The sequence below is a fragment of the Centruroides vittatus genome, unplaced genomic scaffold (assembly GCF_030686945.1).
Source record: "Centruroides vittatus isolate TY-2023 unplaced genomic scaffold, ASM3068694v2 contig_351, whole genome shotgun sequence".
In the NCBI taxonomy this organism is placed as follows: domain Eukaryota; kingdom Metazoa; phylum Arthropoda; class Arachnida; order Scorpiones; family Buthidae; genus Centruroides; species Centruroides vittatus.
In genome coordinates, this window is record NW_027122174.1 from 1,336,736 (window position 1) to 1,364,293 (window position 27,558).

Sequence of the window (27,558 nt, forward strand, 5' to 3'; positions counted from 1 at the left end):
AATGAACATTAATCTCGTTTACGTCGATAACTCGATAAACTTCCATCTGACTAAATTCTCCTCGCTTCGTAGAAATTTTGGTATTTTCCACGGAAAAAGTCGTTTTAATATAAAACAGAAATTGCGTGAAAATCTATTAAAGTATTCTTAATTTTTGGCAGACGCTTTTCGGGCACAATTTTTGCAGAAATCCGGATAACGACGAACTACCGTGGTGTTTCGTATCTAAGCGAAAGTTTGAATATTGTCACGTTCCAAACTGCGAAGGTAATAATTTACGCTACCGTATGTCCGAGCTTGGCTTAATCGCGATCATTTTAGTTCGTTCTTCGCTAAATATTCCGGTCAAAAATTAAAAAATAATTCTAGATTATTCGTTAACAACAAATCAAATTTTAAAAAATTAATATCTACCGTACTGTACATTTTATGTAGTGTTACGTCTATCGCGTAAGGCATAAATTTCTAACCTTTATAGCTTTTTTTCGCTTCTTTCGCTATTTATAACTCGGCTAATTCGAACCTTCGGCCAATTCTAACAATTCCGTATAATAAATACCGCGGTTCGGATTAACGAGAGCGCGCCGCATTTATTTCATTTTTATTTTACAGAAAATAAAGAAGTTTCGAGCTGCCCTCGGAATCTTTTTCAATGTCAAATAAACGAGTAAGAACCGAATTAATTTCGATTTCTATCTATTTGATTTGTTAAATAACTCGAAATGATTTCGCATTTCTCGACTTCTAAATATCCCCGCTTCCAAAAACATCCAAAAAAAAAAAAAAATTACGTATACGCGTTAGCCTTTATTTTGCCTTATATCTCGGAGCCGTACCGAGCAAAATTTTTGAAATTTGGCGCGAGTACTTCTATATATAAGGCATCGGTGCGATTACATTTTGAAAAACGAGTGGAAGGAAGAAAATACAGGGCTAGAGGGGCGTATCTCGACCGGGATCGGACTTAAAAGTTTACCGGTTATTGGCATTTACCATTTTTTAAAAACACATTTTTACTCCCCAAACGAGGCTTTCGTTTCGCCTTTTTTTCTAACTTATTTCGAATTACGGTCGAAAATTAGCGGACGTACTTTCCGCTTCCTTTAAGCACCCGTTTAATCGTCAATTTTTTTAATTTAATGACTTAAATTCAAAATAAGTTTAGAAAGCGAAATTATTAGTTCGATGATTCGCTTTCCGATTAATTAGTTCATTAATTAGAAAGCGAATCGTCAGTTTACTCTCGACCGTATTCTCCTAATTTAAAGAAGATCCTAAGTTTTAATTTATTTGATAAAGTAAGTTCGTCGATAACTTTTAGACAATGAAACTTAATTTTACGTTAATACTTTCGACTTAAACCCCGTATTATTGGGGTAACATCCGCAATTAAGGACGATAGAAGCGTAACTCGAAGTTATTTCTACATTTAAATATCTTAAAATATAGATGATTATTTTTCTTTTTAACAATTGTTAATCTTTTAAAGATGTATTCGTTCCGAATGGGTCTGCGATAGAACCTTCGATTGTACCAACGGAAAGGACGAAGAAAACTGCGGTAACTTCTCGCTTTCTAAATCGATTAAATCGTAAAATTACACGAAATGAAATGTTGTCGATTATACGGTCGATTTAAACTTTATTATTTAAATTATATATCGTCGCGTAATTGAATATTACCGGACTTTCTTCCCGGTTCCGGTAACGGCCGGTACCCGCCGTTCCGCTGCCGGGAAAGCCGAGTTTATAGTTTAAACGGTCGTTGCCAATTTGGTTTTCGTGGCCGGGCGAGAATAACGAAAGGCCGGAGAAGATAAACGTCGCTCTAACCGGATGGCCGATAAGGCAGTTATTAAAAGGAAGAAAAACCTAAAACGGAGCTTATTTCGCTCTCCGGTAGACGAACCGCCGGTTCCGATCGGTGGCGATATTTATTTTTGGCTAGCGAAAAAGTTCGACGGCTCGAATTACCGGCGAAATTCGCCGAACAGAAATATTGGCGGGAAGCGACGTCGCAAATTACGCGAAATGGGCGTTTCCCTAGAAATGGTTCCGGCGTGGACTAGCGTAAAAATTGTGCGAGAGGCCCTGCCATTTTTATAGCAACTTTTTCGTATAAAAATTCTTTTTCGACTATCAGTTACGATTAATGCCAGATGTATATATATTCGAGGAGTCGAAATAATAATTAGCTACGGCTTTTGCAAAAGCATTAAATTCAAATACGAGCTAGCCCGAAGGCCAGTTAATCTATGTACCGTACTTTAGACGATTGTCTTAACGAGAGCTAAAACTAATATCGAACACCTACGCGCTATTATTTACGATTCGTTAACATTATCGGAAGCGATTGGACGGCGAATAATAACTAGTACCTGTTCCAAATCCGCTCTTAAAATAATCTTGGAATATAACTCGGTTAACTGGTTCTTGAGTCTGTCTGTACGGCCAGGGCGGCTGACAATGTTTAAAATTTATCTTTTATTTAATTCAAACTTAGAAATTCTTTTCGATTTTTTTGACTTGGTGATTTTTCAGAGTGCAAAGACGATCAGTTTCGGTGTTCTAACGGCAAATGCATTCGTAATATATTCTTGTGTGACAAACGAAACGATTGTACGGATAACGGCGACGAAGCGGAAGACAGATGTAACGGTAAATTCGTCATTAAATTTGAAACTCGATCCTAACAGGGTTAAAAATATTCTTAGCGGAATACAAATAAAAGAGGAAACGTATACTTAAATAATTCTCGTTCGTAGATAGCTTGAAAATACGTCTGGTCGACGGACCTAACAAATACTCCGGTCGGGTCGAAATTAAGAGGTTCGGCGTTTGGGGAACAATTTGTGACGATCTGTTTGACGACGAAGATGCAAAAGTCATATGTAGATCGTTAGGTTATTCGTGAGTACGAATGCGAATATCGAAATTTTGAGAAATTAACGCGTGCCGACCTGGCGCTAATGGCGATCGGCTCGACTTTTCTGTTTAGAGGTCCGGCTACGGCTCGTCTAGGAGGGACTTTTGGAGTTGGCACCGGACAAATATGGTTGGACGAACTCGAATGTCAAGGAACGGAGAAGAGTTTAGAAGATTGTCCGAGCGCTTTATGGGGACAAAACAATTGTAATCACGAAGAAGATGCCGGAGTTACGTGTTTTGAGACTTCCCTTTTTAAGAAAAAAGGCGAGTTTATTCAAAAATATCAAAATATTTGCTAATAGTCGAATGATAATTTTTAAAACACGTAGTCAATTTCATTAATACAAATTTCATTTTAGAAGATAATTATTGCGGTATCGCTACGACGTTCAACGTTACTACTACCGATTTCTCTGCCGGAAGTGATAAAAAACGCTCCACGGGACAAACGCACGAAAGAATAATAGGCGGCTGGGTAGCTCCTTACGGTACTTATCCGTGGCAGGTAGATTTAAGAATACGAACCACTGGTAAGAAAAGCATTCATTGGTGCGGAGGAACCATTCTCTCGGAATTTTTCGTCGTATCGGTCGCTCATTGTTTCAGGTAAAGTTCCGAAAATTGTTAATAGAATTATTTAATAAAATTTAGTACAATTAAAACTAAATGCGTATTAGCAATAAATAGAATATCGTAGGGAAAGAATAATTTTCTTATTTCCTATTACGTTAGTTATAGGGTTGAAAAATGAGGTGCGAACGTAAAGCTGATTTATTCGTACCCGAAATAACATACGGCAACGGTAATGACGGGAAAAGACGGAAGAACTCGCCAAATTTCACGTACAGTACAGTACACATTACTACAAATGTTGGATGCGGGCGCCTCGGTGAGTCGGCAGTTACCGAAGACGGTAGTCCGGTTCTGTTCAAATACACCTCGGCGTAATCTCCGATATCGATACCACTCCTTCGGAGAGGCTTTCTTTCGTTCGGGTCGGTGGCGTCGGAAGTAGACACCGTTATCGTTTCCCAATGCCACAGCGCTCGAAACCGTGCATCGCCGAAGCGGGGATATCGATACCGGGGAACATTCCGGGATGCATTTGGACAGAACTGGACTACCGTCTTTGGTAACTGCCGAGTCACCAAAGGCGCCCACATCGAACATTTTCGGTAACGTGTACGTGAACTTGGTGAGATTCGTTATATGTTAAGACGGAAGTTCCGTCTTAACGTATAGCAACGGCAATGACACGAAATTTCGGGTATGAATAAATCAGCTTTACTTTTGTACCATATTTTAAAATAAACCGGTATTGTTTAATCATTTTCTATGGTGATAAAAATAATAATTGGGCCGTATTGTAGAGCTATTACTTTTATAAATTATTAGAAAACGATTAGTACGAAGTGTAATAATTTTAATTTTTATTTAACTATGATAAATTAAAAACGAATATACGGTAATTTTTAATAGTAAGAAATAATGTTTTATAGATTAATCCAGAGTTTTAAATTTTATTGATTCTTTTTAGAAATTTTGCGCCTTCTGTATACATAGTTAGAGTTGGCGAATACGACGAGACTTTAATTGATAAATACGAAGACGATTTTGAAATCAAATACGTTAAAATTCACGAACACTTCGAATCCGGTGCTGTAAATATTAATTGATTCGATTATTAAATTAAAATGAAAACGATCTTATAATTATACGGTTGTTCCAATATTTAGGTGGTTATTTGGATAACGACATTGCCATGGTCAGAATCAAAGAAAAAATTGGCCACGGAATCACATTTAGCCCCTACGTAAGACCCATTTGTTTGCCTAGTTTAAATGCATCTTACGCTGCGGGTACGGTGTGCGCCATATCCGGCTGGGGTAAAAATGAATTTACACGTGGTAAATATACAGTAATACATTTTTAAGTAGTATTTTATAGTACAATGTAATTACTTATTAAGTTTGTTCGAAATCTTACGTTGGCTTTTTCGTGTTCCGTTCATAAAATAAGGATATTTTAAACAGAAATTATGTTTTTTAAATAGTTTTATGATATAATCTGTAACATTATTAGTTTTAATTAAACAATATTATTTAGTATCATTTGTGTATTTAACTTACGTTAAATCGGTCAACCGTTTTCTTACAAAAGTTATTAGAAAATTTATTTTATATTATTATTAAGAAGTATTTTCTTTTACATTACGCTTGCTCTGCGGTATACGTGTGGCATTAAATGGCGATTTATAAACTATTAAACATTACGCGACACTATGAAATTTTCAGATTTTCATTGGGAATATGTATATATTCTATAAATATTATAAAATTCCTGTTTTTATATATTATTATTTTATATTTAATATTATATATATTATCCACTAAGAGAATTTCAACAGAGATTTTCATACTTACAAATTTATGAGAATATATTTAATATTTTCTTATGTCCATATTTTTAACTCTTTCCGCCCCGTGGGCACTAAAAGGGCCTCTTTTAGCCAGCCCATTACGGGTTGGTCAAGCCCACAATGGGGGGGCCGGGTGTTGAGGGACGGGGCCCGACATATCCGGACGCACCATCCCCGAAAAATTCCTAGGGATTATTTGACCCGTCCGGATTCGATTCCGGCTCCCCAGAGCGGTAGGCTGCCACCTCGACCGCTCGGCCATCCGGGCATCCATTTGACATTGTCGCGGAACGAGCTCCAGAATATTTGCAGATAGATTTATTAGATCTGCAGTCGTCTTCCGAATTAAATTATATGCTTGAGGCCGATGACAAAGTTCAGTTTTATACAAAATACGTCTGTAATGATAAATTCCCTAACCTAAAAACATTGGCGGCGAGCATTACGGCCGCAATGGGAATCGCCTTTGTGAAATTTTTTTCTCATAATTGAAGAGTGTTAAATGTAAAGATTGCAATAGATTGACCGATAAAAAATTAGAAAACCAACTATGTTATACAACGTGACAAACACCTGTTGATATTTAATAATCTCGAAACCGTGTCGGTAATTGTTTTATCTCTCGAACACTATACAATGCAAATACCCGAACGCTTGGCAGTTTTCGTCTTTGAGTTTATTCAATTCAGTTTTTTTTTTTTTTTTAACTCTTTCCGCCCTGTGGGCACTAAGAGGGCCTCTTTTAGAAGGCCCATTATGGGTTCGGCCAGGCCCACAATGGGGCGACCGGGTGGTGAGGGACGGGGCCCGACATATCCGAACGGACCACCCCCGAAAAATTCCTGGGGATTTTCGACCCGTTCGGATTCGATCCCGGGTCCCCCAGAGCGGCAGGCTGCCACCTTGACCGCTCGGCCATCCGGCCGTCTATTCAATTCAGTTGAATAAACTCAAAGATGAAAACTGCCAAGCGTTCGGGTATTTGCATTGTATAGTGTTCGCGAGACAAAACTAGTAAATACGTTAATTATATGTAGATTATACGGATCGAACCTCTTTAATCCGGCATTTTGTGGTCCGTCAGAGTTTGGATCCGCCCCCACTAGTCTGCGGATCAGTTGTGTCCGTTTACTTAATTGGAGGAAAATTAATCGAGGGAAAGACAATGTAGAAAGCCCATTTTTCCGTATTTCCTCTGTTTCTGACGTAACGTACAGTAACTTACCTATCTAGTTTAGACACCGCCTACGTTGAAGATACCGCTAACCACGAAGATCCTCCTGACTTTTGGTGTAATCTGAGCTACGGAAACTGGAAATATTTTTGGTTTTAGGCTTTATATTACCAGAAACAAAAAAAGTCTTCTTCGGAAGCGTTAATGCCACGGTAGAGCCACGTTTCGGGAAACAATACGTTTCCCGAAACGCGGCTCTACCATCGATAATACTGTAATATGTGTATGGAATAAGCGTATGATTACCTAGATGCTTTCCACGAGGGTCTTAAGGGTCAATTTCTGTAATTCGACAGTGGCCAACCTGTATTAATTTTAAATGCATATATAATAATAGTTATAATTCCTATGTATTACTGAAATGAATCATAATATGCGATTTATGAATCATATATACCTATATACGGTACATATTCGTATACTTCTGTAAACTCTTATAAGACATCGTATCTACCGGTAGAATTTTTAGAAGAGTATACAGTACCTGTAGATGAATACAATTCTATACATATATGCTATACAAATTATATTCATATATTTTATATAAGCAATTAGAGACAATACTAACATAATCTAAAAAATTTCGGGTCACGTTCAGTATCTACGAATATGGATAGTTACAGTATACTGTATATGCAGCCTATCTGTAGATCTATATATAGAGATACGGTATATACAGAATTTACACGAATATCCGTAAATTTTATACATACAGTATATAGTTCTTTGTATTTTCTCGGGAGTGGGAGAAAACTTAGGGGCCCGTAATTGTATCTACCCCTACAAGTTAATGTTTTTTACTACAAAAAATTAAATATTTAAGATCAGGGCTGCTATTTATCAATAAAGAAACATTTTACATATTTCATTTGTTCGAAGAAAAAATCCAGCAAAGAGTGGCTTAACTTTCCCGGCAACATTTAAAACTGCTTGTGTGGCGGCATCTGTTAGGATATTTTATTTAAAAAGCTTTTTATATTTTTAATTATTATAAAGTGGCAAAAAGCTTAATTTTCAGGGTAAAGACGGGTTTTATTTTATTTTTTAAATTGTAAATGTTATTAACTAGTAAAATCGTTATTAAGTTCGACCCTATTCGAGATACGACACAGAAACCTACTTTATCTCCCCACTCCGTCGACTACCAAAATTTAGTAGCATCAATTCCCCTAATACACAACTCTCCCTGCAAAATTTCAGAAATTTTCGACAAAAAGTATAGGAGTTATTAAACTTCAAAGGGGGTGAACAAAATCGTGCCCCTCACACACACTAATATCCACGAATACAGAAAAAACTCCCGAAGTTTTTTGCATTTCTCGACGTTTCACGGTCCGAAGTCCAAAAATGTAAAAATTTTGGGGTCATTTTTTGACCGATGGCCATACTTTTCCTGTAATATATATAACAGAGCCGGGGAAAGTAAAATGACAAAAGGAAAGCCCGGGCCTGGTACCAAGCTTTCGACCCGGTTACAAACTATAAATTAATTACTACAGACAGTAGTGAGAGCTTACAGCTAATTCCTCAAACGGTTATAATTTATATTAAGATTACGACGGAATATTATTCTGTATTCCATATTTGTACGTAAATACACGAGTTAGCATTACAATAGACGACTTTTACTATAAACTCTGTCGACTGTTGTTATTAGTTTTGTATAATAGTCACGGAACGTTGGTTTTGATACGATTTTCTAAAATTGACATTTTAGTTTCGCCCATTTTGATGGGTGCCGAAGTACCGATTATACCGACGTGGAAATGTAAAAGCGAGACGATTTATGGATCAAAGATAAAAGAAGGAATGTTCTGCGCCGGTCATTTGGGAGGAGGAACGGATGCCTGTAAAGGTGATAGCGGAGGTCCCATGGCTTGTAACGAAAATGGTACGTTGTTATTTTCTACAGATTGTAATTGTATAATGTAAGTCAAACACGAAATTAAAAATTTCCATTTGTAGGGAGACATTTTTTATACGGGATCATCAGTTGGGGATTTGACTGCGCTCAGCCCGATAGACCCGGAGTTTACGTAAAAGTTAGCCATTATTTAGATTGGATCTACAGAATATTGGACAGCGATTATTAAATCTTAGAAATGTTTTCCGATGATAATTTATTGAATACTTTTGTACGCTACTTTAAATTTGTTTCGATTTATAATACAAATTTACATTAATCTTGAATTGTTAACTATAATATACTCTTTTGTTTAATAAGTAATTATATAATAGCTAACAATATTATGAATTGTTGAAATATTTATACAGTTTTAATTAATTGAAAACTATTTTAAGTATGTATTAAAAATAAAGTAAAAAACGGATTAAAAGTAGGGTCAAAGATCTTTCGTGTTATTTCAAAAATGAAATTTTATCGGAGAGAATTCTGTAATTTTTAGAGAATTTCTTTTTGTGATTTTTAAAGAATTAATTTCTCTACGTTGAAAAAAGGATTTCTCTAATTTTATTAAAACCGCGATAATGTTATCTGAAGAAACGTAAAAAATGTAATAATTTGTTGGGGATTTGACTGCGCCAGTTAACCGGAAGGTTAAATCGTGAGAACTTGCCAGTAAAAATGAATGGAACAATCTACATCGTAGAATTAATCGTCTTTATAAAATTTCTTCTATACAAATGTGTAGGAAATATTTTCCGCATACAAAATATCACGATAATCTATTCTATTACATACTTTTTAATATTCCACGAAGATGTATATATTAAAATATTATAATTTAAATATTAATCATTCATTAAAACTAAATTATTAGATTAAAAATAACATTCTTTTTTATATATTCGAAAGAAAATTTACTGTCGATCCCGATTTAACGGACTTCAGAAATAATTGATTAAATCTGCTCGTTCTCGCGTACTGTACGGTTCATAACGTAGTGTTTGCGAATGTCAATCCGCCACTGTCGGTGCGTGGAATGTCCATTAGGTGGCGCGTCGGCAGCTATCGTATACGTCACCGGTTGGAAGCGTGATGATTATTTTCCTCGTAGTTCCCAGAATACAGTTTATACCTCTTATCGTATCTCCTATAAAGTTGTAGTTGGCCGTGACGTCCGGACAATCCGCATTACGTCGAACCGTAATTCCCTATTCGTTATATCGAGATCGACGGCGCTGGCAAAATCGGGTAGGGACTCCGGGCCCTACCTTATCTTTTAAATAATTAAATTCCGAGGTCAACTCGGCGCATATTCTAACACGCGACTGGATACAGAATGTGTAATGGGAATTTTGAGTCGTGCAACGGGAATCCCAAATTTGGGCAGTAATTGTCCGAGTCTGGATTTCACAAGTATTTCTTTATTCTGGTTATATTAAAGTTCAAATATTTACCTAAATTACAGCGTGTCCGGTATCTTATTCGACCTACAAAAAGAGCTACCGAAGGAATGTTCGGTAGGATTTACCATTTGTATCGAATATAGGCCTATACAATAGATACTTTTAATGCAGCCGCGGCATCGATATTATCGTTTTAAATTAACACTAGGATTTATCGGCTTGGCGAAACAAAACTGATATTTGTGCAGTAGAGAAAAAAACCTTAGAATAAGGCCTGGGTCAAATATGTATTCGAAACGTTTTAATATGGCAAAGTGATCTACATATATTTGTATTTGCAATTTCTAAGAGGTTCTTCGCGCCAGAACGTAGCAACTTCATTGCGTGTACGAGAGTGAGTGAAGACTGGCGCAAAAGCCGTAGCAACTGTAGTCTGGTGGCTGGATTATAAATTTCCACTAAATATAGTGGTTTCGGCTACGGCAAATAAAATCTAGTTTATTTCACTCGAAAACGTTTAGTGGATAGTGGATTAGTTTTGTATAATATTTTACGGGTTAGCCCAAATCGTAACTGTAGGTCTCGTAAGTGTGAGGTTCGGAAATGTATGGATATAATCGACTTAACTTTAGTTAGTTTCGTATGACAAATTCCAGAAAGTAAAGATATTTATTTTTATTAAGTGAACTTCTGCGATTGATATTATGTTTGTAATTTAATTCCCCGTTGTAAACAGGCTATTATTCGCATTTGAAATAAATTACGATTGAATAATTTGTTTCTTCTCTTCGTCGGTGGTTGTATTTGAACCGTAGAATCCAAAGAACTTTTTACTGCGAAGTTTTTGATATAAATAAATTAAAGTTAAAGGTACGGGCGTCACGATAGATCCAGCTACGGGAACTACGCTAGCAATATCCGAATCCGGTTGAGACAACGAAGAATTCAACAAAACGTAAGCGACACCCGTATTTTGAATACCCGTTTCCACCACGACGGCTATCCTATCCTCCACGGGTAATCCGGCGGCGTAAGCTGCCACGGCAGCGATGGCAAATCCAGTCCAAACATTTATGATCGCAGCCCCGACGATCTTCCAGCTGAACAGTTTGAACATATACAAATTAGCGTAGATACCAAAAATCACAATGAAAATTATAATGACGCCCGATACTATGGCCAGAATTCTCTTGAGAAATTTCCCCACGCGTGGGAAAAACTTCTGTATTAAAAGGCCAATTCCCAATGGCACTATCATAGATATTAGCGTAACGCATATATTTCTGAACGGTCCACTAACGTCCGTTGTTACGAACAGGGATCTTCCTAACGTAAACAGCCACAAAGGCATCATTCCTGTAAGGAAATAAAGTGCATTAATCGCAACGAACGACTTGCGTCTCCACATTTGCAAATGCATTTACCAAAAATTTGATATATTTTTTAATAGTAAAAAGATTCCTAAATTTGTCTCTATATGATATAGAATCGGTACTTTTTTAATTAGATTCTTAAAACGGGTTTAATTTTATATAAATAATACTTTGAAAACCGGAAAAGACAGCAAGAAATTCTTTCGTTTTTCAAACGGTTATAAGCTGGCCTCAAAACCTTGTTTATTATATAAAAATACGATAGAAATCGGAGGAAATAATGGAATAAAATGAACTGGGTTCGGAAAGAATTATCGTAACTAGTAAATTGTTTTATTGATAATTAATATTAATTAATACGAACCGTACAGACATCGATTCTCGGGTTGCTTTACTCTATTTGAACTTATAAAAAATAGAGTAGTTCTATTTTCATTGTACTGTACATAATATAAACTAGGCTATGGCTAATTCTCACCAGAAAAATTCGATTCTTTTTTATGTTATTTCTAATTTAAATACTAATTTAATTCGACGTATTAACTGGGCTTATAAAAATATTAATGAATAATTTCTATCCAGATAATGGCAGTCCCAAAACGCAAAAGAAACATTCCGAACGATTTCTGTAAATTCTATAAGATTTTATTTAATATAAAAATAGAAAAAAGATTGTAATTAGACTGCACCATTGTCGATCTAACGTTAATAGACAGTGCTATAAAACACGAACCTGGCTACACACTTTAATTGTAACGGTCATTTAATACAGCACCGTATAAAATGGCATCAACGGATGCATATTTATCTATTCTCGTCTGTTCGTCTGTTCATAGATGGGAAAATATTATATTTAAGAATATAGTACAGAATATTTATATAATTTTGAAAAAGAAATTTGTTTTTGAAGAACGACTACTCTCGTACTTAGAACGGACAAGTAGATGTTAATGACATAAATGTGCACGAGCGTGTATAGTAGTTAACCTCGGCGTAACACAGCCAGTCAACTCGACAGTAAAATAACTCGTTCGGAATCGGAATGTTCTACATTCGATCCAACTAGTTTTATTTTACGGTGGCGCGAGATGTTTTCTTAATTAACTATGAAAATTCGTATCGACTTACCCAAGGCGAGCACGTTGTTAACGAAGGTGACAGTTAAACTGAGATTAAGATTTCCGTTGAGTAAAACCGTCCAGATATTGCTGGCCCCTCCACTGGGACTGCAACCGAAAGTAAACAATCCCAACTGCATTACCGGATCGTTAAACAACAACTGGCCCACGCCGTAGGCAATCTGAAAGTCAATTTTATTAAAGTTTTAGTTTATACGACAGAGAAACGCCTTAGTTTTATACCGAATTCTGCAATCTTACGTAACTTACAAAGTAACTTACCTACGTAGCCTACAACACTAAGGTAACCGGTAGGAATACGGCCGTGTTAAGTTTTGTAGAATTTTCACAAACTTTGTGGGACAATGGCTTTTGTAATAAGGAAAAAAATCGCAAACATTTCGTTCGTTCGGAATAATAAAAAACGGCTTTGTGTCTAACTAAAAGCGCGTGAAGTTAACAGGGCCACCAATTCCCCTTCCCTCTTCGAATGAAAACTTTCGGCCATTAATCGACGAGAAATGCAGTTTTAAAGTCGATAGAAACGAATAACTGCATTTTGAATAATTTTACAAATAATGCGGCTGGATGTGGATATTAAAATTTATCAAGTTTTTCATTCGTACAATTAATTTTCATCGCAATATTTATTTTGTTTCTTTCTTATTATTTCTCGAGAATAACATCAGATTGCTTTAAGAAACAAATAATCATTTTTTACAAATGAAAATAAATAAAACGATATTTTATTTCATCGTTACGTTTACATTACTTTAGGCGTTTTAGACAAAGGAACAAGTTTAATTTCTTCGATGCAATCGACTGCAGCTACTACGACCAGGGGTGGGCGTATAAACAACTCGAGTAAACTAACTTTCGATAGATATGGGCTACTGGAACGACCGTAGAAAAGTCCGTATCGAGCCGTCGACGGCCATTGTCCACACCTCGGCGGACACACGCCCGCTTTGTTTTCCGTAAGAACTGCGCTCGGCCCTGCCAAATGACCGTAACGTCGACATCGGCCGTGTTAAAACATGCAATGTTTTAAATAAATAGGTTGCGCGGTGTTCAAAACAGCGATATTTCAAATATTTTGTCCCGTTAATAATAATAAAAAACATTCGAGCGATAATATTTCGCCAAATAGAAGGGAAAAGGCCAAAAAATGACATCGTAGCGGTTACAAAATACGGCAATGTTTTGTACCCCAATTGTCGGAAAGTCATTGTTTGAAATGTAGATTTTTCGCTTCGATTTACGAGTAATTTTATTTCACAATTCCAAGCAAATCTTCAAATAGCTCTTAATGTAAATGCGGAATTACTCGAGTGTAAAAGGTACCGTAACAATAAACTCGTCGAGTACCGTTAATCGATTTCGTTCGTTAATAATTTAGCACCGGTACAAGTTTTTATCAATCGGACGATTTGCGAAATTCTTATCGATTTTATTATAATTTCGCTTAATTAAAACGCATACGCGCGATGGTAATTGCCAGTAAATAACTTCCAAAGAGTAAATCCTAATAAATCACGCGCCTACTCGTAAACATCCGGACAAAATCCGTCGAGTTGCTTAACTTCCCGGCAACATTTGGTGGCGTCGTCCGCTACGATATCTTATTAAAAACACTTTTTTACTTTTTAACTATTATAAAATGGCAAAAAGCTTGATTTCGAGGATTTTATAACAAGTTGTAAATGCTAATAACGAGTAAAAGCGTCGTTAAGTCCGACCGTACTAGAGTCACCCTAGACGCGATCACCACTCCCATTATCTCCCCCTCCCCGACGTTTAACCGTCAAAATTTAAACGCATCAATCCTTTTAATATACAAACCTCCCTGCAAAATTTCGGAAATTTTCGACAAAAAGCGTGGGAGTTATTAAACTTGAAACGGATAAACAAAATCGTGACCCCGCACACGATACGTCCGTACGTACGTGAAAAATCCCAAACTTTTTTGGCATTTCTCGACGTTCGAAGGTCTCCGGAATACAAAACTGTAAAAATCTGGGAGAGGGTCATTTTTGACTCGCGGTCGTATTTTGTTATATATAGTACGGCCGAGAAAGTAAAAGTGGGTTCCTAGTATGGCGGAGACCAAAATATTTTTTAGTATCGACGACATTTATATCATTAACGTTATTAACCGTTCGTACAGTGTACGAAAATTTAATTACGGCGTAGACCCTTTTGGTCGTACGTAACTAATAATATCGATCGTCGACCCGACGACTTTACGGTGTTTAAATCCGGCCTTAAATCTACGTTTATAACGAGTGCAACGACCCGAAAACCTATTTGTCTTTTTGTCGTCTCGTTAGTTTTAAAAATAGCGTTTCAGTTCGAGTCGTAAAATTACCGTACTTACCAATGGCATTATTAGATATTGACACAAGAATCCGACGATAGGGCCGAACGGTTTCAGCAAGACGTTTTTTACGACGGTCGGATCGACCGCGCAACCCATATTGACGTAGCCGAGAGTTACGATAATTGCCACAGAAATGACGAAGGCTTTCGTTACGGCCCTCTCCTTTTTTAATACGGTTACGGGTAACGTCTGGCAGGTTTCGTTCCATTTCGAGCGCAGACACGCTCGAACGTCGGTGCGACCGAGAAATTTACCTTCTACGGTAAGATTTCCGTACAGCCGCTCGTAGTTCACCACGCCGTCCGTTATATCCGCGATATCCGCGTCGTCCACCTTTAACTCGAACTTGGCTCCTTCCCACGTTCCGTCCGACCAAGTAAAATTAACCCGCTCTTTCTGTTCTTCCGTAACCTTCACGGCCGACGGCCGAAACGTCAGGTTGAAAGCGGTCGTTAGTTTAAGAAGCAAGAAGAAACACAGAGCGCTCTTAGCCATAGCGATTTTCCACGCTACTGTCGAGAAATCGTCGTACGGGTTTCTCGTCACGTGTCTTCCTTTCCGCACGTCACCGACCGGTCTGTAAACGGCGCTGCGACGACCTCGCGCCTTTTTCTCGCCCGTCGATAGGGAGGAACTGGGAATTTTTCCGAGCCGCCGTAGCTGTTCCGGTCTACGAATTTGTTAAGTTCGTAATTCAAAAGTCGTGTCGGGTGCGAGAACGTAGACTCGTTTATCTGGCGGAATTTATCCGTATCGAGTTTTACGCGGTAACGCTTTATAAAACTTTGTTATAGATTTTATTTCGTTTTCGCAATACACGGGTGTATTACGAAACATTTCGTACAGATGTACTAATTGCCAGGGAATTTTTAAGTTTCCTCTGTATTATTTCCTTAAAATATATAACAACTTTAATTGGCAATTAAACTAAAACGAAACGTATTTAATGTCTGTTCCGCGTTTAGTTTCCGAAAGGTTAGGCTCGTATCGGAGTGTCACTTTTCAACTAGTAGATCGCGGTACCAGAGAGGCGTTTCCCGGCACTTTTTTTATTTTCTGATTATTTAAAAAGTTGCGATCGAGTATATAAGCGGAAAAAAATGCGATTGTTTTCTTATCATTTAGTTAAAACGAATCGCTATCGCCCGATAAATCGCGATAAAAGTCGGCTATTGGGAACTTTTAGTAACTTTAACATGTCGACCCCGTCCGCCCTCTCGGTGTTTACGTGTATTTTAAGTGTTTCGATCCGGTTATCCGCCTCGACGACTTTGAACGTAACTTTCGATGCTCCGAAAGTCATCGATCTGTGGGAAAACGACGAGCGTGTGGTCAACTTCAGTCTGTTTCGGACGTCGAACGACGATGGCGTCGTCGAAATACGGATAAAGTCGTCGGCTCCCGAAGTCGTACAGATCGCGCCTCGACGGCTGTTGTGTACCGACCGATGGCAAACGGTTTACAACGGTTCTTTCGTCATTCGTGCCAAAAGCGTGGCTCGTGCGGAGGTGACGGTGGTTGGCGTCACCAAAAACTCGGCGCTGTTAGAGAGCGAGAGCCTGATCGTACGCGTGGCGAGAAACACTCGATGGATCACTTATTGGTTCGACATTTCCGTGGCCGTTATGGTTTCTCTCAGTTACGTTCACATGGGTTTAACCGTAAGTACGAAAACCATCGGGAGTATTTTGAAGAGACCCGTCGCTCCCGTCGTTGGATTTCTTTGCCAATTTTTAATCATGCCGGTGGTAAGTATACCGACCGTAACACTTAAAAACGATTTTATAACCGTCGAATTTGACTCGAACGATTAAATCTTTTCTTCGATTATTTCTTAGATACCAATTATAGATAAAAGTTTAATCGGTAACGTATCTTATTTTCTTTTACGTAACTGTAGACGGCCTATCTGGCGGGACAATGGTTATTCGATAACGACGTGTTACGCATCGGACTTTTTATATACGGATGCTGTCCGGGGGGCGGAACCATCTGGACGATAATTCTCAAGGGTAACTACAACCTGAGCATCACCGTTTCCTTCCTTAACAGTGTGGCGGCACTGGGTAAGCGCGAGCGCGCTTTGTCCACACGCGCGCAGGGTGAATCGCGAGTAAATCGTACTAAACACGAGCCATCCGAAAAGATATACTCGTAACCCCTATACGCGCGTGATAAGCATTAAAATTCGCGTAACGCATCTAATACTAAGTTAAACGAGGGATGTCCCGAAAGGCTCCGTACGGCGACACAAATCGAGCCCGCCGGTGGCCGAATAAATAAAACCGTCGAACGCGGGTAGTCGGTGTCCGACGGACGAATTGGCCACCGTGGGTTTTTTCGTGCGTCTAACACCTAAACAGATTCCGGTTTCCACACGGCAAGTTCTGCTAGAAGTTACCCCATTGGCGGATCACCCGCGTGTTCCGTCGCCTTACTCCGTCGATCCAATCTTAATGCCGACATTTTAATGTTTTGCGAATAAACTTACATTTTGCCTTTTGTACGTACGGAAACTTTTTGGACACCCTGTAGTACCCACTTAGTTAATATTACGCGCCGTCATTCCTTCGCCTCCGTACGGAGACTTTCGAATCGCCCTGTACGCGTGTACGTGGCCCAATATTTACTACTTTTTATTAATACGAATATACGAATTTAAATGCGGGCCTACCGTATTTAGATGCGCGTCGGTAGGCTAGTTTCCGAATTCGGGAAGATCTTAATAATTTTTTTTTTTTTTTCAGGTCTCATTCCGATGTGGATGTTGACTTTAGGCAAAAAGTTATTCAAAAACGCGTGGAAAATTCCCATAAAAAATTTAGTGGTTAGCCTATTTTCCATGATAGTTCCGGTGGCCGTAGGCCTGGTTATACAATACCTGTTTCCCAAAATACAGAGGGGAGCCCTACGGCTGCTCTTGCCACTGACGCTTATCATGACGATTTACTTGTGTCTTCTGGGTCTCTTCGCTTATCTGGACATTTTCGAGATGATCACGTGGCAAATCGCCTCGGCTTCGCTGCTAAACGTCTGTCTGGGATTCCTCGTAGCCATAATAGTGTCCAAGTTAATGGCTTTTTCCACGGAAGACACCATCGCCGTAGCCGTAGATACCGGGGTACAACACGCGGGTATAGCGCTGGTGCTGATATCGTTTTCGTTTCCTTCTTTCGCCGATGCCAATTTGGCCAAAGTGGTGCCCGTAACGGCCTACGCTCTCACTCCTTGCCCCTTGTTTCTGGCCTTTATAGCGCAAAGGATCTACGGAGCTTTTTTCGAGACGGCCGACTCTCCCGACGAAAAAACTCGAATCGATCCGAATTACTCCCAAAATGCGAACTATTCGACGTTTAGAGGTTAACTCGGCCGTTTGATATTTAAGCCGGTGTAATTTAATCAATAAGAAACTCGACGTCTTTAAACTATTTATTTTGTTAGTGTATTTTTATTGCCACGTATCGATCTCGTTTATTAACAATTACTGTACTTTTAACGAAAATTTAACCTTTAAACAACGGTCTTTTCGAGTAGTTTTTCTCTTCTCGGAATTCGATAACGACGACACGACTTTTATCGTCGAACGGTGGTCGAATATTTGACTGCGAAGAGAAGGGAGAAAAGTATTTCTGTAGAACTTCTTCGGGCACTAGCAAAGGCAACTGCAAGCAAGTTCTCCGGCCGATCTTTTCGTCACCCGCGGACCTGAAATTATAAAGGAATTTACGACGCAAAACTACATTACACATTGGCGTAATTATAGAAACGACACTAGAAGGGTCCGTATTAACGAATTTTAATCGCACTCCGAGAAATTATCCGGGCAATTTTTCGAAAACGATAAAAAAAACTTGTGTTAAAATACGAACTTACCGACGGGTTTCTTAGTCTTGGACTTTTTATTTTCTCCGAAGCACGAGAAGATCATTTTCTCGCCGGCGATGTGAATCAAATGAGGATCGGTGGAAAAATTACCAAATGGCGTTATTACCTGAAAGTGGAAGTTTTTTCCGTTATTCGATATTTTCACCAATTTCTTCTAAACATTTAAAGAAAATTTCTTAAGAATTTGCTTCGTTTTTTACCAAATTTTTCGAAATAATTCTTAACACGGCTCTGTCTGACGAAACCTCCGGTACCGAATTCCGACAAAAAGTTTCCCCCCGTAATTTAATATTTAATTACTTTCTTCGTCCGTAAAAAGTGCCGAGAAGCCAATTGGTCGTAAGAATTTTTCGTCGCATTTACCAAAAAGCTCCAAATCCGTCGACCGATTATCGTCCGGGTACGAAAAAGACTGGATTTAAATAAGATTTTTGGTAAAATATTCTGTGAGGTAAACATTAGGCAATAAGGAAACGAATTCCTTTTATTGTCCAAATCGTTTCCTTCGGTGGCGAAAGGCAATAAAATTGTTTTCCCGCCTACACTCGGGCTTAATTTTGTTCGTTCTTGTTACGCGCAGTTTTATTCTTTGGTTTTTTCCACTAGAAAACTTCCACGCGATGATTATTACTATCGCGTAACGCATTAAAGCGTCCACTTACCATTTTGGGTCGAGGGACGATGATTTGGGTGGTTTTCTTAGTTTCTACCAAACAATTCACTCGAGACATTTTATTTTTCTTCATCATGCCCTGCATTAAAACGGTTCCGAAATTAGTTTCGCCCGTTTTTTAATCCAAAATATCCAACATATAAATCGACGATAATTATTACGAAATAACGAGTCACTTATATTAAAAGAGCGTCGAAAAAAGTGAATCTTAAGCATCCGGTAGAAATATTGACGTTTGACCCATTAAAAAGTTTTTAACCGGGGAAAGATTCGTTTCCTTTCGATATATTTAGTGTAAAAACGTTACGGAAAAAAAGTCAAGAAACAACTAAACGTAGTTGTTCTAAATTATAGATTTTTCTAGGACAAGTCTGGGGAAAAAACCCACTTCCTCGTTTGTTCCGCCCTTTTTTAATCGGGCAAATTTATTTGGTAATTGTGGGCGGATACCGGAACCGGTCGAATGGCGGGCAAATGACAAATGATCCGACCGGTCCATTAATTCCCCTCGTTACTACGCGATTCGTCGTTGCCGGAAGAAAAATATCGCCGTTAAATCGAATAAAACGTTCGAATGTTATAAGCCTCCTTATTGGACGTTTAAAAATCTAGACGAAAAAGCTTAGGCGGTAACCCCCGTATTTTACGACCGGTATATAAGTTCTCTGCCGTACAAAAAAACCGTAATTTGACCGCTCGTTGGCATACGGCGTTATCCGTTTCAAACCGCCATTTTCGGAAACGTAGACTCGATTTACGGCGTCGAGCTTATAAAAATCGGGCGACTCGCTTTACCGCGGTTTTCCGACGATCCGTTAGGACAAATATTTTGTATAGGCTACTCGACGTACGATAGAAATAGGCCTACTTTTCGTTTAAGTCGTGTCGGATATATTCGGGGATGGAATTTGGCCGGAGCGGCATTTCGGCACCACTGCGGCGAGAATCTGCGCGATCGGGCTAAAAATTGAGCAAAATTACGAAAGAGGCGGAGAATGTCTTTTTTCAAATAGGAAGAAAAGAAATAGACGAAAATTGTGAAAAATAAGGCACGGTTTGCTTACACGCGCGTAAATGTATACAAAAATCGACACACACAACTTACGTTAGCTTTACCGTCTAACATCAGTTTGAGCGGAACCTTTTTGGAAGAGACTCGGTCCAAATCTCGATCGTCCGCAGGAGCTCGGCGTGGCAACGCTCGATGATCGTCTACGACCCGTCTCCCAACACTTTCCTGCGTAAATTCGACATCGCTTATTCGTAATCCATTACACGTTTATCTACAAACTAAGAACGATCGTCGTCTAGAAAATACCTTATAAATTAGTAACTAATGCGCACCACACGGTAGAAGCCGAGTTATCGGCGCCTACATAAATGTTATTCCAGAGTTATTCTAGAAACTAACATCCTCGATATAAGTATATAACCGAAGGTCGGGGACTCTTAAAGTCGCTTCCCTCCTCGGTGTCTTATTCTACGAGTTAACTATAATTTAGAGTCGACGTACTCCAGACTAGAAGTTAATTAACATCTTTCGTACGAAATCTATTCTATTAATTATACAACTAGCGATTTATATTGTTAAATCGCGCGTAAAAGTCGAAGATATCGACGCGGCCGATAACGGATACGAAGAAGAAATCGCCGAATCCGGGTCAAAGTCGGAATCCAGGCCGGCTGCGACCGCGTCGAACGCGTCGTCGCCATTCCGATAATAGGAAAAATAGGGATTCCCGCCGACGAGTAACGATGTCGCTAGGTTAATACCCCTTACGGAAAGGCGAAAAACTCCGTTAGACGACGATAAATCTGAAAAAATAAACGCGAAAATTCCCGACCGGCGGACGATCGTATCGCCAATTATACTTACGTTAACCGGGCAACTGCATTTTGTATTCGTTTGAAGATACAATGCGAGAAGGACGACGATCCCGACGACGATGCTGACGAAGACGAGGGTGGTGGATAGAATTCGGGCGATCCTTATGGAATTCGAATAGGGTTTCCGATAGGCCTTCGAAAAACATCGAATTATTATTAGCGTCGAAATGTGTAAATGCAATTTACCATCGTAAAAAGTGTGTCCGTGTTTAAACCGTCAACGGCCACTCTTTAATCGCTTCCGTAACAAACAAAAAATTAAATTTTACGCGTCTATACCGTCCCCCGAGGCCGAAATTTCACGCAATTTATTGACGTTTAATACATTTTAAAGAATGCCGAAAATTTGAATGTAATTTTAAAAATTCCTCGGCTCGGCATCGTCGACGATTTCGGTTAATGTCCTCGAATTTCGTTTCGAATAGTTCTTTATCGACGTCGCTCGATGAATTTGCGCCCGTTTTGTCCGACATTGACGTATTTAACAGACCGACGAAAGGCATCCGTAATGGAGAAGGAATCGTTTAATGCGTTGGTCCACGCGAGACGAGTCGCAAACTTCTCGTCACGCTTCTTTATTCTTTAACGTATTTCCTATAATTTAATACCAAGCCGAAGGAGACGATTTTTCCTTCGTAAACAATTGGATTTTTTACGAAATCGGAAATTTGTAGATTACGATCGAAGACCACGCGCCGTTCTGCCGTCGTCTACGATTTTCCAACGCGAAATTATGCGCCAGTTCGTTGCCGTACGTTATAATAACAGAACGCGCACGGCTTCCCCAGCGTCTATAATTTTCCAATAAAAGAACAATGCGCCGCGCACCAATTTCGTATCGGTGACCTAATTTTCGTTTCCTCGTTATCCTTATCGCGTGTATTAATTTAATCCGCCTTTTACCTATAAAAATACTTTCTTCTCTTAATCCCATTCGACGTCCCTCCGCAAATCCAAACCGGCAATCGGAAACGGAACGAGAAACAATTACGTAGGAACCTAATAAATATCCTACGTGATTTTCGTTATTAACGATATAAGGCTCGTACGGTTTTCTTCCGTATAAATTAATTGCTTTAATCCTCGCTAGTGTATCCGACAATTTCGCGCATCGTTAAACGTCGGTTGGGAATAAAACAATCGCGATTACCCTTCGAAACCGTGAAATTTTACGAATTACCGATTGTAAACGCTAGAATTGAAAACATTTCGATAACAAAAGTATCGATATTTGTTATAATAAGCCAGTCGACGCTAGTAGTAGCGTCGTCACCGTGGAAAACGTAGGACTTACCGGAGGAGGTAGATCGCTACCGGCGCTACTCCGAGTATCCGATACGAATTCCACAGACGTATCGGCTTTTTCGTTTTCGGTCATCCTCCCTCTGCGTGCAGACAGCCGGACTGACTTCGTAGAAAATGGAACGAATCGACGGGTCGCGCTTATAACCCTACGTACAAAGTACGTTCAACCGTTTTTCTACGCTCCATTTAGATACAACAAACTAATTAATAAGACTACAAAACTGGTTTTCCCGTTGAACTTAATATAGAAGACGTCCCGTTATAGACGCAAACAATGGATATCGACCCGTTTATAGTATTTTTATACACCCTTTTTTTCTACCGGCAAATCGAATTTAGGAAAAATTGCCTCTATTCGTCGATTTTTCTTAGAAAATCTTGCCAAAACTGACTTTTAGAATGCAATTTTTCCACTTTTTGTCATTTGCGTCGTTGGCTTTCGGCCTTTCCTTAGATTTTCTACGCGAAATTCGCGGTTAAGATTTTGTTTCTAATCCATTTTTCTGGATCGAAATATCAAATTCCGGTTGAAATTTTTCGTCCTAAAATTGAATATTTTTTAAATAATTATTCAAAATGAAATCGAAGAAACGTATCGGGCGCGCAAAAACGACCAACTCCGTTAGATTAAACGCAATTACACAATAAATTTTTACTAAATCGAGCGGTTCAAAATAAGATTTGCGGATTCTAAAATCGAAAATATGGTAAATTTGCATAATAATAAACTGATTTTTTTAGTTTTTGACAAACTTTGCCGACAGACACGCGGACGGACAATTTTTTGAAAAATAACACGCATTAAAATCGCTTAACCGTAGACATTTCTGCAAAATTTACACTTTATAAACATTTTTTTTGCGGACGAACGAATTTTGTTTTTGTTTTAAAGTTTAAAGTACGGCAGGAAAAAGACACCCACCCGTTAAAATATTCTTCTTCGATCTAAATAACTCTTAAACATCGATGCGAAAAAGAAAAACGAATGAATTTTGTAAAAAAATAAAATAAGGATAATTGAATAACCGAAAGACGAATTTGGACATACTTTAACGGTTATGTAAGGTCGCCGACTTCCGGGGGAAAACAGTTAATCGCGCGTCGGGAAAACCTAGGGTGGAAATCGTACGCGGGTGGTGGCGGTAGGAGACAAAGACGACGAGCGTCTTACACAAAACCGTTTATTCTAACTACTAAGTTAACTTACGTATTATCGAGGTACGACGCGATCTAGATCGTTAGGGCAATGTAGGTACGGCGACGTTGGGAACGTTCCGGGCTTCCTAGGTCGTTTTCGGAGAGACAGTCTTCTCGTGGCGCCGACAAACGAAGGGATGCGGTCCCGTCGTAGAGGAGGAGGAGTTCCGTCGGCCTCCGTAGACGGCAACCCCTTTTCCGGGATCTTCGGACGGTCTCGACCGGAGAGAAACCGCCGCGCTTCTTCCAAGAGTGACCGGAGAGGATCGAATTCTCTGTCCGGAGGAGAATCGCCCTTCGACCCCGAGATCCGGGGTTTTATAAGATTTTCCCGAAACCCGAGACCGATCCGGGTCGAGAGGGGTCGACGGAGCCTTCGAAGTTCGCGCTCGTATTTTACGCCGTTATGGCTCCAAACAATCTGCCGTACGTTCCGGCGGCTAATTTCCCCCTTTGCGTCTCACTCCCGACACTCGTTGGCGAGCACCCGGACAAAGCTCCTCTCTCGGTCGTTCGTCGTCCAGTCGCGTTTGTTTTGGGATAAGTTTCAAGAAAGTTTCTTTCGCGTCCGGTCCGCATCACCAACACGCGTTCCCGACCCGAGTCGACTCTCGAAATATCGGACTTTCGAACTTTATAATTATTCGCCACTTCTACGCGTTTTTGCGACCCTTACAGTTATTTCGGACGATAGAGCTTTAAAACTCTCTTCGAGTTAAATGTGGAATATACATATATTGTACGATAAACTGTTAATTATACAATACGTAACGAAGAATCGCGCGAAGTTAAGTGTACTTTGTACACTAACGACCATTTTGGAGCGTAAAACGCGAAAAACTCGAAATCTGGAAGAAAAACGACGGGACGTAAACCGTTCGATTAAGTTCTATAAAATAACTACGAAACAATTTCGTAATTACTTTGATTATCGACTTTATTTTCGGAAAAGTTTCCGCCTCAAAATTCATCGAAATACATCGAATTTTTAAACATTTTCTTCCCGGAAAAAATTTACAAATTCCTAATTAATGGTTTTTCTCTCGTCTATTTATTACAATTTCATCGAGTATATATATAAAAGTTGTAAAATTATTAACACGAAATTAAACGATTTAATATATCGTTATCCACGATCCAGAATAATTTCGTATAGGCCTATAAACAATTATTAAGAGTTTAAACGACCGTTTACCGATCGCACGCGCCTTAATCCGTATCGAAATAAATTGCCATAAAAACGGTAAATTATAAGACCTTTTTTCGTATATCTCGGTACCGGAAATCTTCGAGACGTCCGTTTATCCCGCGGACGGAGGAGGACGGACGAACGGGTGGAATATTCGAGTTTCGGGCTCCGCGGCCGAGGGAACGGGTCCTAGATTGCCAGCGTCCGCTGACTTAAACCGTAAAATTATCTCGGTCTTTCTTCCCCTTTATTAATTCTCAATTTTATAACGTTTGTTCGCGCAACGAGAGATCGGGATACGATTTTTTAACAGTAATTAAAAGACGAAGCGGTATTCCCGTTAAGTACTCGAACGGTATTTCTTCCGGTCGAAGAATCGAAATCGAAAGAAACCGGGGAAAACGAGAAGCGGAAGAAGCGTATAGAGGCCGGTCCGAAGGAGGAAGCCAACGCGAGAAAGGGACAAAGACCAACTTCCTCTCGACCGGGGTGACGAATAGCCACGTCACGCGGGATATAGAAAAGCTAACGACGACGACGAAGCGTTCCCATCCGAAAGTATCGTCGAACTTTCGCTTTTCTTTCGACGAAACCGGCCTTTTCGGTCGGAAGAGCCCGGAGAAAATACGCCATCCGTAGCTTTACCGCCTCCGCCACTCGAATATCCCGAATTATATTTATTAAAATTGCTCGTCTTATAGAAATCGTCTTCGAGTTATAAAGATAATCGGGAAGCCGACGGTTAATTCTTTTTTAAGACGGGAATGTAAAATATCGAAAAGATACGAGACGTTTCTGAACAAACCGTTCTCGGTATCGAGAAAATATGGCGAAAGTTAGGCGGAATCTACGCCGGCAGAGAGTAATAGAACGGCCCGATTCGAATGGTAAAATTATCCGAAAGAATTAATAGTACGCGTAGTATTCGAGCCGGAAGATTCGCGGTCGGTTCCGCCGAGGCATCGTCGCGTATCTATTAAAAAAAATAACTCGAATTCGAGTATATTTTATCGAAATGTACGATAACCCGACCTTTCTCTTACGAGTAAAATGCCGGCTAATTTAGAAAGAGGCATTTGTTTGGCTATTTACAGCTTCTTAAGCGTTTTATTACAATTTATTCGGAAGGAAGATAAAACAAATTACGCGCATTTTTCGGAGTTAATAAAATTACTCCCGGCTCCGGTCTATATTTCGTAGGCGAAACCGGCACCGGCGAGAAATCGTACGCCCGGTGGCTTATAATAGGACGTCGACGGTAACCGATGGTAAAAAATCGCAATTTTTGCCGAGCTAATTTTATAAGGCACGTTAAACGGATATAAAGGACCGGCCGGTGGATCCGTAACATTTTTGCCAAACTTTCCCATAATATCGCACTCTCGAGTCAATTTTATACAAAATTCTATGCAAAAAATGTATTAACCGCGCCGGTCGAACGTCTAGTGCCTTTATTAACGCTTTCGCGCAAATTTTCGATAAATTTTTCGGATCGGTGGCAATAAACGTTACGATCTCGATTACGTTCGAGTTTACTTCTTTAAAATGTCTGGACAAAGCGGAATTTCCCATTTTCTTAACAGACGAGGATTACATCGACAATTTTAACTAAAGAAAACTTGTTCGTTTTTTAAAAAAGTGGGAGATTTGCGGTTTCTCGAAAAATTTCGAATAAACAAACTCGAAACGTAATTCGGATTGTAGTATTAATTATTAGAAAAAAATTCGCTGCGATAAAGATTAAATTGCGGAGGTATTTTATTGCCCGTGCGATTTATTTGCCTTCTAACGCTACCGTTTTGTCGGATAACTGTCGACTTTCGCACCCGGGAGTTCTCGGCGGCTAAATGCCGCTTTCTGCCGACCTGCCGTCTCGAGTCGGTCGGTCGAATGTGACGAGAAACCGAAAACTCTTCCGATAGCGCGGTCGTTACCCGGGTTTACTAGACGCGTCGCCTTATCACCTACGGAATTAGCCAGTGCCCCGTCCTCGGATTAACGTCGCCGCCGAATCGACGTTAAACGCCACCGAACGGGACCCTCTCTTCTCCTCGTCGCCCAACTTTTCGACCCCGTTCGACCGGCTCGCTCCGGCCTAAGGAAGACCCGTCGCTACGTCGGGTATCTACCGCCACGCGTTTTTTGTAAACTTTTGCCGAAAGCGTGTAAGCCTATATCTATGCGTATCGACCTTGTCGGTTAAATTCCCGCGGCCCGTGTATTTTTCCTTTCGATTTTTCTCTAAATAAACGGTTGTTTCGTTAACCGCGCGAGTCGCTTCCGGCGCGCCGTCTCTCGCTCCGCCCGCTCGCCCGACGGAATCGACGCACCGACCGGACACTAAAGAGGTGTCGGTTTCGTACTTTCGCGCAATGTATTTAATCGTAATGCTTTTTCATTTTGTCCTTCGGTAGATGTCGACGACTCGCTTCTGCATCGTCACACGCCATTCCACAAATATTTCGTTCGTAATCTGCCTACGACGGATCTCTTTCTTTCGACGATGGCGGCAAAAATGTTAAAGCAAACTCTGTATTTTTGCTTTGTGACATCCGTTCGCATTAGCGCTAAATTCGTTTCTCTAGCTACCAAACAACAAACCTAAAACTTCCAGTCCGGTAGAATTTCCGTAAAATTTCTGGCACGAAAATTAACGTCGAAA

General features: G+C 39.6%; 4 protein-coding genes across 5 annotated transcripts; 2 read left to right on the forward strand and 2 right to left on the reverse strand.

Moving 5' to 3' along the window:
* Position 1: 1 nt before the first annotated feature.
* On the forward strand, positions 2-8,921 carry LOC136974617 (plasminogen-like). Its single transcript, XM_067269546.1, has 13 exons — positions 2-16; positions 73-80; positions 143-267; positions 613-667; positions 1,490-1,560; positions 2,541-2,657; positions 2,765-2,909; positions 2,998-3,191; positions 3,287-3,533; positions 4,465-4,583; positions 4,664-4,834; positions 8,298-8,471; positions 8,546-8,921. Exons 1-13 carry the CDS (start codon positions 2-4, stop codon positions 8,671-8,673), a joined length of 1,569 nt encoding a protein of 522 aa, XP_067125647.1. The 3' UTR covers positions 8,674-8,921.
* A 970-nt stretch (positions 8,922-9,891) lies between these two features.
* Positions 9,892-15,274, reverse strand: LOC136974585 (ileal sodium/bile acid cotransporter-like). Its single transcript, XM_067269501.1, has 3 exons — positions 14,758-15,274; positions 12,391-12,562; positions 9,892-11,245 (listed from the first exon to the last, which is right to left on the reverse strand). Exons 1-3 carry the CDS (start codon positions 15,253-15,255, stop codon positions 10,650-10,652), a joined length of 1,266 nt encoding a protein of 421 aa, XP_067125602.1. The 5' UTR covers positions 15,256-15,274; the 3' UTR covers positions 9,892-10,649.
* Positions 15,275-15,859: 585 nt separating this feature from the next.
* Positions 15,860-18,188, forward strand: LOC136974632 (hepatic sodium/bile acid cotransporter-like). Of its 2 annotated transcripts, none has more exons than XM_067269554.1 (3): positions 15,860-16,508; positions 16,661-16,826; positions 17,508-18,188. In XM_067269554.1, exons 1-3 carry the CDS (start codon positions 15,861-15,863, stop codon positions 18,122-18,124), a joined length of 1,431 nt encoding a protein of 476 aa, XP_067125655.1. In that variant the 5' UTR covers position 15,860; the 3' UTR covers positions 18,125-18,188. The 2 variants fall into 2 exon arrangements, with proteins under 2 accessions (XP_067125655.1, XP_067125656.1); XM_067269555.1 differs by having other exon boundaries at positions 16,661-16,772.
* On the reverse strand, positions 18,172-22,743 carry LOC136974633 (uncharacterized). Its single transcript, XM_067269556.1, has 6 exons — positions 22,500-22,743; positions 21,195-21,338; positions 20,424-20,555; positions 19,308-19,397; positions 18,634-18,751; positions 18,172-18,465 (listed from the first exon to the last, which is right to left on the reverse strand). Exons 1-6 carry the CDS (start codon positions 22,581-22,583, stop codon positions 18,410-18,412), a joined length of 624 nt encoding a protein of 207 aa, XP_067125657.1. The 5' UTR covers positions 22,584-22,743; the 3' UTR covers positions 18,172-18,409.
* Positions 22,744-27,558: the final 4,815 nt, after the last annotated feature.

Excerpts from the sequence above, each read along its gene's own strand:
- LOC136974617 (XM_067269546.1), top strand. Across the intron at positions 3,534-4,464 it reads TCGGTCGCTCATTGTTTCAG|AAATTTTGCGCCTTCTGTAT; the intron begins GTAAAGTTCCGA and ends GATTCTTTTTAG. Across the intron at positions 4,835-8,297 it reads TAAAAATGAATTTACACGTG|TTTCGCCCATTTTGATGGGT; the intron begins GTAAATATACAG and ends TTGACATTTTAG.
- LOC136974585 (XM_067269501.1), bottom strand. The coding sequence starts at position 15,255 with ATGGCTAAGAGCGCTCTGTGTTTCTTCTTGCTTCTTAAACTAACGACC. Across the intron at positions 12,563-14,757 it reads AATATCTAATAATGCCATTG|ATTGCCTACGGCGTGGGCCA; the intron begins GTAAGTACGGTA and ends ATTGACTTTCAG. Across the intron at positions 11,246-12,390 it reads TAACAACGTGCTCGCCTTGG|GAATGATGCCTTTGTGGCTG; the intron begins GTAAGTCGATAC and ends ATTTCCTTACAG.
- LOC136974632 (XM_067269554.1), top strand. The coding sequence starts at position 15,861 with ATGCGATTGTTTTCTTATCATTTAGTTAAAACGAATCGCTATCGCCCG. Across the intron at positions 16,509-16,660 it reads AATTTTTAATCATGCCGGTG|ACGGCCTATCTGGCGGGACA; the intron begins GTAAGTATACCG and ends ACGTAACTGTAG. Across the intron at positions 16,827-17,507 it reads TAACAGTGTGGCGGCACTGG|GTCTCATTCCGATGTGGATG; the intron begins GTAAGCGCGAGC and ends TTTTTTTTTCAG.
- LOC136974633 (XM_067269556.1), bottom strand. The coding sequence starts at position 22,583 with ATGACCGAAAACGAAAAAGCCGATACGTCTGTGGAATTCGTATCGGAT. Across the intron at positions 21,339-22,499 it reads GTAGCGATCTACCTCCTCCG|GCCTATCGGAAACCCTATTC; the intron begins GTAAGTCCTACG and ends TGTTTTTCGAAG. Across the intron at positions 18,466-18,633 it reads CAAGACTAAGAAACCCGTCG|GTCCGCGGGTGACGAAAAGA; the intron begins GTAAGTTCGTAT and ends TTATAATTTCAG.